The 12,735-nt window shown below is 43.5% G+C and overlaps 1 protein-coding gene across 4 annotated transcripts in view; it reads left to right on the forward strand.

Moving 5' to 3' along the window:
• The window catches only part of flna (filamin A, alpha (actin binding protein 280)), a 52,550-nt gene that overhangs the window by 5,606 nt on the left and 34,209 nt on the right, over window positions 1-12,735 (forward strand). For all 4 annotated transcript variants that reach the window (XM_030423572.1, XM_030423574.1, XM_030423573.1 and 1 more), the window contains exon 2: window positions 3,322-3,802. In XM_030423572.1, coding sequence (XP_030279432.1) covers window positions 3,433-3,802 — 370 coding nt within the window. In that variant the 5' untranslated portion in view covers window positions 3,322-3,432. The remainder of the gene's footprint in view (window positions 1-3,321; window positions 3,803-12,735) is intronic.

A 12,735-nucleotide genomic window follows, 5' to 3' on the forward strand; every position in this document is an offset into this window, starting at 1 on the left:
ACTTATACTGAAATGTAATAAAGACACACATCAAGTTTAAGTCATATATGTTTTCTTTAAACTATGAAAGAGGAAGGTCTCAGTACAGCTTTTACTCTCATCTAACGATGCATGCTGGGAAGTCTGCTAATCTGCTGCGGATCAGACCCTTCCCTTCCTTGTATAAACATAAAGTTATATGTGCTTAACGCGATCATTGCACAGCATGTTTCATCTGATTAGTGCAAGCAACTAACTAGATTTTGCAATGGCCGAGGGGTTTCACAAAACATAAAAGAATAGTTAATGTGTGCTCAAAAGTTACATTTAAATTAAATCTGGGTTTACAGTGTAGGATGACAATTCAGACTAAAATATATAGTACCGTAAATAATCACTAGAGGGAGCCAAATGATAAGCCAAAGGGATGGGTTTGCTCTTCAGCTCCTGAGGCACAGTAATGGTCCTGCTCTATGTGGTCCCGCCCTGTGTTTTGTCCTATTTACTTGGTGAATTCCACTGAAACAATAGGCTGCTGCACAGTGAAGGTTTCACCAGTTTACTCAGCTTACACTTACTCACAGACAACAGTTTGTGGTGCTCTCAGACGTTCTGTAGGATTTGAACAAATGGATGATCCCTCAAACATTTCTGTTAAAACATATGCATCCATTTAAACATTAATGCTGTCTACATCTTATCCTTGTCCATATTCAACATATTCTGCTGCTCTTAACCAGCCCTGCTGTCCTGCTCTGCTTCAAACACTATCTGTTGTTATCATTGGTCTATGTATTTTAATTATGACCAAAGCCTGTAAACTCTTGTGACACGTTCATGCTACATAGATAAATATGAGAAATGGAAAGATGTATACATCTATAGGGACCAGAGCTCAATTACTTAAATCTAAATCATGGACGTGAATGTAAAAGCACGCTGGTGTGTGTGTATTTGTGCGTGTGTGTGTGCTTTACATTAATAGAGCCCTTTTATTGGGGTGTTATTAAGGCTGGGGGCTCCAGGGTTGTTTGGGGGGGTAGGGGGCATTCTTCAGATTCTCCCCTTACCAGACACACACAAACACAGACACAAAGGCAAAGCATTCTTGATGGCTCATGGCCACACTGTGGCTCCTGGCACCGAGCTCCTTATTTAGTCAAAAAAGCTGCAGTCACATCTCTTCCTCAGTTTTTACAGCGTCTACTGGTCTGTAACTCACAGCCAGAGACGTAATTGAAAGACATGAACTTTTGTGTATGTTGTTGAGACCTGCAATTAAAAAAAAGGAGCTGGTCATATTAAGGGACCAGCCATTTACTGTTGCATTTTTGTATCTTGACTTTTAATCCCTGGTATGAGTCAAGCTTTAACAATGCTAAATGAACCTACAATTCCCCTGATGCAACTCAACAGTATGGGACACCTCAACTCATTCTGTCATTCTGTCACACTCTCTATCTTTCAAACATGTTGCCCCCTGTTTATGATGCAGGTTTTCTGTCAAATATTTAGAATCTCAGGCTGAAAGGAGCCTTCAGACAGGGAAGTCGGCAACAGCAGCTAGAATTTATGGGATGATCGTGTGAATATGCGCAGCTCTTTGCCTTTGCTGTTTCTGATGGTTCAGCTTGTTCAGTTTGGTGCTCTCACTGATGCTGACTCAAAACCCAAAATACAGACAATGTGAGATGTCTCCAGTGACATCATCTAAAGTCAACAGAAAGTCAACATTAGACGTGAGACATTATTCAGCTGTTCTCACAGGCTGTAAAGTAAAATGAACATCATGTGTTAAATTCTCTGAGTGCCTTTAATTATTTCATTATAATATATTTCCCAGGGGAAAGACCTCTTGATTATAACATCTGCCATCTCATCCCTTCTTCATCCCCTTTCTGTACGGAGCAAATTATGAGACAAACCTAATGAAACAATAACAAATACTCTTCTGTTGTGCTTTCACAGTCCACATAGAACATTTTTAAGACCAAACACAAAGAAAGTAAGACTACACTGGAAGAGCTTTCTGTGGAAATGAGCAAAAATACCAAATGAATGGGTCTAACCATTATCATACGTATTACATATTGATTAGAATGTGGCCACTGATATGAACCCTCAATCTAGTGTCAGTACGTCATATAGTGCATGCTTGGTGTGCGATGTCATCCGGATGTTTGGTCAGTATAACAAACAGAGGAGGTAAGGTCAGTGTCATGCCACTCAGTGTTTGGCCGATCCATACTTAGAAGGCAGAAATGTAGGCTGCATACTCAATAAGCACACTGTACAGACTTGGAAACACAAACAACTGCACAGAAAAAGAGGAAAGCTGCATGCAACAGACCAACAGACACAAACAAACACAGCTCTGTGACCTTATGAGGACTCACTGATGCTCATATCCCTCTGGATATCTCAAATATTTATTTCACTGCCTACTGGGACCCATGAACATGACCATTAGATGAGCTCATATACTCACAGGGACCCTGAACATGGGCCCTTCATCTCTGTACATCTGGTACAGTGTATCTTTGGTCTTCCGGCTCAGAAAAGAACACCCTTTTCTCCAGCAGACACAGCATTGTTGTATGCAAACACATCTATGTATATAGCAGCAAAAAACTAAAAATAGAGAGAAATTACACACAAGGCAAGTCCAAATAACTGGGTGCTAAAGATGTTAAATGGACATGTCAGTCATCAGCTCTCCCCCTGCTGATGGAAAGTCAGGTGAAGGTTCATTGTCTGCACAACATTTCTGAAGCTTCACAGTAAAACAGCTTCTCCGAGCAACTGAAGTAGCAGGGGACTTCTTTTAAAACGGAAAAATAGATAATGACTGGATTTTACCTTTTGGGTTTACTTGACCTTTAAGTCAACTGGGAGAGAGAGTGACAGGTGTTGGCATGAAGGTGGCGGATCACAGGCCTGTCACAGGTCCAGTGTTACACTGCAGCTATCTGCCACCTGAGCTCCACCAGAGCAGCTCTGAGCACAGGACCGATGTCACTCAGGAGAGTCCATTTTCTTTTGTCTTTGTATTTCTGTTTCAAACGGCTGTGAGGTTGGATGAATGAGTGTAGCGTGTGCTGAGGATTGTGCTGATTACAGCTTTACTCTGACATCTTTTTAGACGAGTGTCCGTTTATTGTTAACTTGGGAGCTCATTGCTCTGGAGTTGCCTCACAGGCGATCAGTGGCACCCAGAATGACTCCCTTTTCTGCTCCCCGGTGCCATAACCGCCTACTTTCTCAGCAGAACCTCTATCTCCGGGCTCGGCTATAAGTCACTCTCTCATGTTCACTCCCCTCTTTCTTTCTTTTCTCCCTCAGACACAGACAAGCTCCAAAGCGAGAGAGAGAAAGAGGGAGCGGCCACGAAAAGTTGAGCAGACTCCACCCAGAAAACAGCCAGCGAACCGAGAGACAGTCGAGGCCATAAAAATGAGTGGTTCACACCCCCGGCTCCACCAGAGCGCCGCGCCCGCACCCAACGCTCTCTCCACGGACAAGGACGCAGAAATGCCCGCCACGGAGAAGGACCTGGCCGAGGATGCGCCGTGGAAGAAAATCCAGCAGAACACCTTCACCCGCTGGTGTAACGAGCACCTGAAATGCGTCAACAAGAGGATCGGCAACTTGCAGACGGACCTCGGCGACGGGCTGCGGCTCATCGGGCTCCTGGAGGTCCTGTCCCAGAAGAAGATGTGCAGAAAGTACAACCAGAGGCCCACCTTCCGCCAGATGCAGCTGGAGAACGTGTCGGTGGCTCTGGAGTTCCTGGACAAGGAGAACATCAAGCTGGTGTCCATCGGTGAGTCACAGAAGCCACACACACACACACACACACACACACACAATGCAGAGTGGAATGAATGAGTGGCAGGATGTGAGCTTTGGTTTGGCAGCTGTCCCTAACACACCTCCTCCTCCTGTTAGGTGCCCTCTATCTCTTTTAACTTGTTCTTTCTGCGTACTGGTGTGGTGCAAAGCATCAGACAGTGGGACTTCAGAGATTGTGATGATGGAATGTGTGCCTGCAGGCTTCCTTACAGTGAAGCATGTTGCTGCTCAGTAAAATAATCTGTCACCTTCAAAAGTAAGAGTGGTGAGAGTCCACCCTGTTCTCCAGAGAACAGTGTTAAACAAGTGTGCAGGAGGGATTCTGCTGTTGGTGACATTAGCAAGTGTCTGAGAAAGCAGGCGTCTCCCTGCTGCTTTGTCTCCAGCTCCAGCTGAGGAGGGAGTGTGACTGCAGAGAGGCCGCAGCTTCTCTGTGTTCCCCTGCTGCCTGAGCTGGGCCGGGCCGGTCTGAGCCAAACTCAGCGGGCCGGGATGTCGTTCAGGCCTAGTATGATGGAGCTGATCCTGTGCACTCACTCACTCACTCAGTCACTCAGTCAGTCACTCTGAGAGAGAGCGAGAGAGAGAGAAAGAAAGAGAGAGAGAGACACAGGGCTATTGTCTATGCTCATGCCGTGCAGTGGGCCTGGGCTGGATCTCCACAGCATTCAAAAGGACTTGGCTCACGCTTTGTGACATAAAACTTTGTTTGATGGGCTTTGCCTACATTCAGCTGCCTGCTGCTCACAACACTGGTGATTTTGCAGTTGTTTATCAGACTGCAAGTTAGTTAAAGTCATTTTCTGCTAAGCTGTCATTCAAAGCTAGGAGAATATGGCCTTTAGACATTTCTGTCCCCACAGAATTAATCATCCCATTGCAGAGAATCAGGTCAGGTCCCTGATGTACATTTAAGCACACTGTTAATTCAGTCCATTGGGTTGATTACATAGGAATGAATAATCCTATCAGATGTTTCACCCTCCTCAGACCTGGACTGAAGAACACAACAACACTTCTCTCTGAGACCAAACATTCATCAACAGTGAGTCTGTGGTCGGAGGGGAAAGGGTGTGTGTGAATCAGACATGAGTGTGTCCCGCTCATCCCCTGTTGGGGGAACATCTGGCTCGCTTCATGGTTTCTACACACATGTTACTGCTTCATGCTGCAGCCAACAAGGTGAGGTGACGGTGCAGTTTGAGCCTCGTGTCAAATACTATTGTGCCCCGAATTTCATCGTAGCGGAGAGGAAGAGGTGGAGCTGCTGTCACAGATCACCACATCAGCACAATGTGCTAATCAGGGCAGCGGTTGGCAACAGAAGGCACCACTGCTGGTGTTCAGGGCACAGTACCAGGCACCAATGAGCCATCCTAGTCAGCACTGTCTGTTCCTCCAGCTGACTCACCCTCATCCTAGCTGCTAGCCTTGAGTCACTTAATCTGAAGATGAGAGAGGAGCCTGCCTTCCTCTTTTACTTCCTCCTTTCATTGCAGAAAATGGGCACACCCAGCAACCCTCACCACAAATTACCAAATTGCCATCACTGCTCAGCATGATGCACATGCTTCCTCCCTCTTTCTCTCTTGCTGTCTCTCTGTTTTCTTTTGCCAGTTGACTTTGAACTCTGACTTTATTTTCACATTTTCTGCTCTTTAAGTCATTTATGTAGTCATTTTGATTGATACCTTTTAAGTTCTATTCTGTTGGATCTTGACACAACCACACCCTCTTTCACTTCTCATTTTGCTTCTTTTGTACTTGCCTGCTAAGATGGACAACAACGTAACACTGTCTGTCATGATGAGATTCTTGCGATAAGCTAGTTTTTTCTCTCTCTCGTACCACTCACATGTCTGTATATATGAAGCTGGAGCTAGCAGTGGTTTAGCGTAGCAAATAAACACTTGACAGGGAGATATCTAGCCTGGATTTGCAATAACCTCTAAAGATCACTAATTACAATGTTGTATCTGTCTAATCTGAAAACCCAACATTAATTTGTCAAGAATGAGTTAAACCACAACTTGACTTTTTAACACTTAAGTTTTTGTATGGATTGAGAAATATAATACAGAGTGTTCATCGGTGAGCCTCAGAAGTGCTGTTGGGTGAATGTCGTTACCTTTCGGGGGGATCCAGGCTAGCAGTTTCTCCTATTTCCGGTCATTATGCTAAGCTAAGATAACCAGCTGGCTGCAGCTCACCGTGTCGCTGTTGATCCTGGAACATTATAATTAATATTGCTCAAAGACCATCATTGAAACTGATCAATCACGTTTTTGTAGTGACTTGGGGCAAAAGACTGGAAAAATACACACATGGTGTAAAACAAGTGTTTAATGTTGTGAACACGTTTTCCTAAAACTGACTAGGTATTTCTGTAACCTAAACCTCACAAGGTATATTTATTCTCTATACCTAACCAAGCATTTTTGTTCCCTAAACCTGACCAAGTCAGTTTGTTCCCCAGAACGGACCAAACAGCGCCAGAGAACTGAAATGAAAGGATAAAATGATAGGTGGGTTTACATGGGTTTCTTATACAAGGGTCAATCCTCTAAAAATCGCCTATTGACCTTATTCCCACTTACCGCAGGCAAAGCAAGTCTGTGATTTTTATCTGAAGCATTATGTTGTACGTCACTGATGTCACGTTTCATGTCACAAATGGACCAGAAACAGTTGTTACAGAAGAGAAAACAACAATAGACTATAAAAGTTTCATAATTTGAGCCATTCGGTCCTATATCATTTGGAAAGTCTAGAAAGTCTAAACCAGGAGCTAGCCGGCTCAGTCTGCAATCCAGGCATTTCATAGCCAGGATGTTGAGCTTTTTTGACTTCGAAACACCACTGAGCAGCTTTCATAGGAATGAACGGGGCTCCACTTCCAAAACTGTGTTATAAAACATCCTTAAATAGACCACATCCCAAATTCATTCCTTATTTACGTGCCACCACCGGAAGTTGATAACGGGTCATCACATCACACAGCGGAATGTAGTGTGTTCACCCTGGTCTCGTGTTTAGATCAATACCATGCTGACGTGATGAAAACTTGTGTCTACTGGAGGGTCATTAACCTGGCTGTAAAATACAGAGTTTATACATTCCCATTGCACACAAAAGCCAGATCGTATCCAGTATAAGTGGGATTTTTGACCAGTGGAAAAGGGGTTCAACTGAGAGTCCTGCACTTGACCAACTGAGCCACAACGGCTTGCCAAAAATGCAGACTTAATCTACAATGTAATTTGCAATGATGGTCCTGGAGCAACATTAATCCTGATGTTCCAGGAACAACACCAATATAAGTTACATTGCTATGGTATCGAAACTATTTAATTGGTCAGTTAGAATGATGGTCCTAAACAAGATCACTGATTATAGGAACAGCACTGACAATATCACCGGCAGATGCAGATACAACAAAGCTTCATAATGTACAGACATGAGTGGTATCAATCTTCTCATCCATCTCTTGGCAAGAAAGAAAATAAGTTACTCAAGATGTTGTGCCTTCACATGCCTCGTTAGCATCACTGAGATGAGGGTTAGTACTTGAAATGGATCCACTGTAGTTACTATGTTGGATCTTTCATCAGACTGTGGAGCCAGAGAATGTCAACAGTTAACAAACTCAGCTCTACCCTGCAGAGCATCTAGCCACAGTGGCACTCTCTTCACATTTGCAGCAAGAACTGCAGTTTAATGAGGTTTCAACCCAACAGGTAATCTCTCTTTTTGTAGTTTTGACAAAATCCCACATGATCTGGCACCGGCAGCAGACACATGATTACTGATAAATCCACAGGCAGCTCACATGTATTGAGTTAGGAATGCTGTTAAAGGCCTGCAAGGTTGCCATCTAGCAGGCAGAGGAGTAGATGAGAGAAGAGACACTGATCAAACATGCTCACAACTTTACAGTTTAGTGTGATTTAATCTGTTGTGATTAGTGTGTGTGTGTGTGTGTGTGTGTGTGTGTGTGTGTGTGTGTGTGTGTTGTTTTATTAATGTAAAATGTGCTTTCTGTGCAGACATTCAGTCTTTTAGCAGCTTCTGGTCCGCAGCATCTTTGCCTCAGTCTGTCAGTAGCCCTGCCCACATTTTTAAAACCCTTCATCAAATGTCTTTATCTGTACTTGACTGAGCCTGTGTGGAGTTTGGCGAAAGCGTATGATGGCAGCAATTATGCCAATCTCTTCCCGTCATCCACGCAGGCAGGATGTGTAACAAACAGAGCTGTGGTGTAACTCTGTACCTGTCTTTGCCTCGGAGCAAAGACATGCAGGTTGAGACAGATGCCTGTGTGGCAACAACTGCTGTCTCCTGCTGTTACACTGTTGCATAATAATGAAATGTGTCCTATATTACTGATACAAGAAGACGATAAACGTGCTTATAGCATGTGCTGCTGTAGAAATAGCTCTTACTACATGTGCTGCTCATCTGAGTTCATTTAAAGTGAGAAGAAATAATATAACATCCTTCATTTTAGCACTGAAAGGGTTCATCCTAATCAATAAATCACACCCTTGTCATTTCAGGACACTCAGAAATGTTGATGCTTACCTGACTCGATCTGTTCATCTTCTTTTCATAGCACATGAGACGAAGTACAAAATAGACTAGTAGAAACAAAATTGGAATACATGTAGCACATAATGATGGAAAGTACAAAACAATCACTTCAGAAAGAAATGTGGAGGAAGAGCCACAAAATCCAGGAGGGCTTGGCAATGGGTCCAATGGGTTCCTAAATCATAAACATAAAGTGACAGTGTTGCTATGAATAATTATCTTGTCAGGGCCCACTTGCATCAACAATGTGTACTCCTGGCCAAGTCCGTCGTAACTTGGCATTCTTACTCTGACCTGACTGTTACCTGACTGGGCTTAAACCATCTGAGACCGGGTGTAAATCTTTCGCCTTGTCAGGAGCAAGCTTAAAGTCAAAATTTAGGCTGTGTTTCCGTTCACAAAATGTGTTATTACATTGAGCTGTTTGGCAGCCAGCATGTTTTTTGCTGGCTAAACAGCCTTGTTAATTTTCTTATCTCAATGTCAATGAAATTGACTACTTATTTTGTTTGAAACGTCCGTTCTTAACACTGGTCTGAACTCCAATGACTTGGCAGTTTCGACCAGGCTTAGTCAAGACAAGTTGGTGCAGCCAGGTCCACTGTGCTGAGACACCCACAGTATGATGAGACTGGTCTGTGAGAGTGCTCAACAGGAAATGTGTCGAATAAGAGAAACGGCTGAATAATCAGACAATTCCAAGGATACATTTTTCCTCCCGTGTGTGGGGTGAGGTGTTGGGTGTCAGTGTGGGTGGATGGAAGTTACTGTGATTCACTATGACTGTCTTCTGCACATCTGCACATGGACATGATTTTCACTTGTACATGTTTTTGTTTAAAAATGGTCACACACAGATTTAAGATACAGAAAATCAATGTATCACAGCCCCTGCACTGCAACGTCGATATTCAGACACTAAATGCAAGTCCCAAGACTGTCTTCACCTCACCTCTTTGGCTTGTTGAGCCCAATCTATGGAATGGTGAATGAATGAAAGTTAACAAATAGATCAAGTCACTACATCACATGGACACAAAAATGTTGTTAGTCATGGCTGAGAGACTGTCTGTGTCAGGGATATCACAGGCTAAAACATCAAATTGAGTCTTGTGTTTTCAGATAATACAAAATGAAAGTGCATGAGTTTGGGAATGTGGTGGCTAGACATGAATGTCCGCCAGAGAGTGAGATAACGGAGAGTTCAGCCACTCTGTGACGTCAAAATGGATCACTTCCTGCCAGCTCATTATCATTAGCGTAGCTTCCTGTACGTGCAGGTGAAAGAGGGCTGGTTAATAGGATACTGAGGATTAGCTGAGTATGCATTCCCATTCAGCACAGTGGTATTCAGCCTATTGCATTACATCAGAGTTGGATACATGCCCCAACAGCCCATGCCTCATGTTCAGACTGAACAAGCTGATATAAAGCAGCATATTCTCAAACCAACTGGCAAAATCCTGAAGTTAAGTCAGATATTTCAATAAACTGACATATAAACTACACTGACACCTTATGGTGGAACTGTAACAGCTTGTTTTCAATGTAAAATGGTGAAAATCAAACCAAAGAAGACTGCAGTCAAAGATCACAGTTTTTTATGCTTTGCTTATCGTCACTATATTACATGATTTTACCTACAATCAGACGGACTGGGCTCCAGTATCAGAAGAGTGTCTGCAGGCAATCTGTTTTTCCAGACCTGAATCATTTTTCCCAGGTCAAGAACTATCAATTACTTGTAAACCCAAACTGTGCTCTTATGGTTGATTGTAGTTCAGATGTTTCCAGGAAGCAAACCGTTGATTAAAGCTGACTGATTGATTTAATGTGGTGCCAGTGTCCCCCTCTCACCCCACCAGTCTATGTCTTAGTCTGTTCCTTCTTGCCGCTCCTTTTTTCCCATGTTTTTCATTTTCTTTTCTTTGCCTATCTCTTGTAACCTCATTCTTCTAATGGTTTTGTCTATCTGGTCTCCTCGGTCAGATGAATGTATCTTGGCCCATCCTCAGCGGGTGATGTTGTCAGTGAGGGCTTTAAAATGTATCACACAGCACTTTTCCCTGCCTTTTTTTTCTCCTTTCTTTCTTGGCCCTCAACTTCCTGTCCTGCCTCCCTTCCCTCTCGCCGTGTCCTCCCTCCTCCCACCTCCCTCTGCCTGTAACCAGAGCCCAGGGAATTGGAGGGCTGCCAGGATCCAGTTTGCTTCTGCCCTTTTATGGCTAAAAAACCAGGAGGAACTTTTTCCAGTGGAGGGAGTGAAGAGAGGGAGAGCAGAGGGAGGGAGAATGACTGGAAGGAGTAGAAAGGAAGGGGAGGAAGTGTAGTAGCTCCACTGTGGCTTGTTGCATGGAGTTAGAGGAGGGAGGAGGGAGGGAGGAGGGAGAGCTCCAGGTCATAGATTTTCAGCTATGGGATGTTTGAGGCTACTAGCTGAATTCATGTCAACGTTATAACATAATTAGCAAATGTTGTGAACATTCTTCTCATTTTTTTCTTTTTCTTTTTTTCCCCTGCATGTGCATACACGTGATAAGAGCATTGTGGAATGTGTGACATTAACTCAGTGTGGTCTGTCTATCTTTTGGTCACTCCAACCACTCCCCCTTTTCCAGTCAGACATGGTGTGACTTGATCTGCTGTGATTATCGTGTGTGTGTGTGTGTGTGTGCGTGTGTGTGCGTGTGTGTGCATGTGTGTGCGTGTGTGTGTGTGTGTTTGGTGTGTGTGCACTTTAACATTTATAGTTTTGGGAACCAATGTGAATTTTAGACTATGGGACAGATGTTCAAAGGGCTGTATTAGGGTTCAGACTTTGTTTGGTTAGACATCTAGTTAGTGTGTGTGTAGGTGGGTTTGTGTGCCTGTGCAATCAATCAGTCAATCAACCTTTATTTGTATAGCACCTAGTGACAACAAACATCATCGTGACACTTTCCAAATTGAGCATTGATTTAGTCATAATTCAGCAAATTTGGAATCATTGACACAGTTTATATTTTGTAACATGTAAGGATATGATTACAAATACACATGCATTATTTGAATTTAATTTTGAGGCAATATTGATACTTAAAAGTTTTAGAAATGTCCATATGATGGACCATGTTACATAAATGCAGCGCATATCAACTTAATGTAACATGTCATATGCAAAACTATTTGCATACTGAATTTTATGCTTCTGCATAATATCTCGTAATAGCAGCACAATTACAAGGAACAACAAGGGGCCAAGAATGGAGCCCTGGGGATCACCACAAGCTAGAGGGGTCACAGAAGTAGAGGCATCACTAAAAAATTCTGTTTGATAAACAGAAGATTGTGACTAGTCTGGTGCACTATCCCGACTGCTAACCCACTTCTCAAGGCAGTCCAATAGAATTAAGCCATCAGCTTTGTAGCTCTAATGATGTGTGCGGAAACCTGTTTGAAATCAGTCAAAGATATTATGATCTTTTAAAAAATGGTGACTGTCCTGCAATGTTTTACATTCTATTATCATATTTTGTATATATGAATTAAGGGATGAAATAAAGGATACTGTGAGCAACTGACAGGGTAGGGAGAGACTTCAGGACTATTATTCGACTTCCAAGATTTCAGGACTAATCTTCTCCAGATGTTGCAGTACAACCTGAATATTGTGCAGAGCCTCTCCTCCTGCTGTTGCTCTTCTCTGTGCCCCCACCTCCCCCACCCTATCCGAGATGTGGGATCAGGTCAGGCTGTGGGTCAGGGTTTGTGATGATGTCATAGCAATGTCACTTGGAGGTGGGGGAGTGCCATAACGAGCCAAATGGATGAATCATGGGAGTTTTTGGGGCAAAAAGAGCATCGACCACAGACACGCATATGATAGGCTCCGCACTCTGTTCTCTCTCTCTCTCTCACTCTCTCACTTTCTCTCTCACTCACACACACACACACACACACACACGGACACACACACAAACACACACATGTACATGGGTATGAGTCAGCAGGCAGAGGGGGAGTCAGCGGCAGTGTGTGTCCGTATATGGGCTCCGTCAGGCTCTGTGTGCTGTGGTCTGTCGGGAATGCTGGCAGATTCCTTGCATGTTTAGTGGCTTTGTGTGTGAGAGGCATGAATCAAAGAGCAACACATACACAGGCTTGTCTGCTGTTCAGATCTGAGATGATGCACGCTGGACAGCAATACATAGTGAGAAGTGATGGTCGATTCTACTGTTTACAACCCAGTTATCGCATAAAATGTTATGTTGCTATATCTTGTTGTTGGCTTATTTTTATGAAGACACAACATGGCTCAGGAACGTTTTATAACTT

The sequence above is a fragment of the Sparus aurata genome, chromosome 7 (assembly GCF_900880675.1).
Source record: "Sparus aurata chromosome 7, fSpaAur1.1, whole genome shotgun sequence".
In the NCBI taxonomy this organism is placed as follows: domain Eukaryota; kingdom Metazoa; phylum Chordata; class Actinopteri; order Spariformes; family Sparidae; genus Sparus; species Sparus aurata.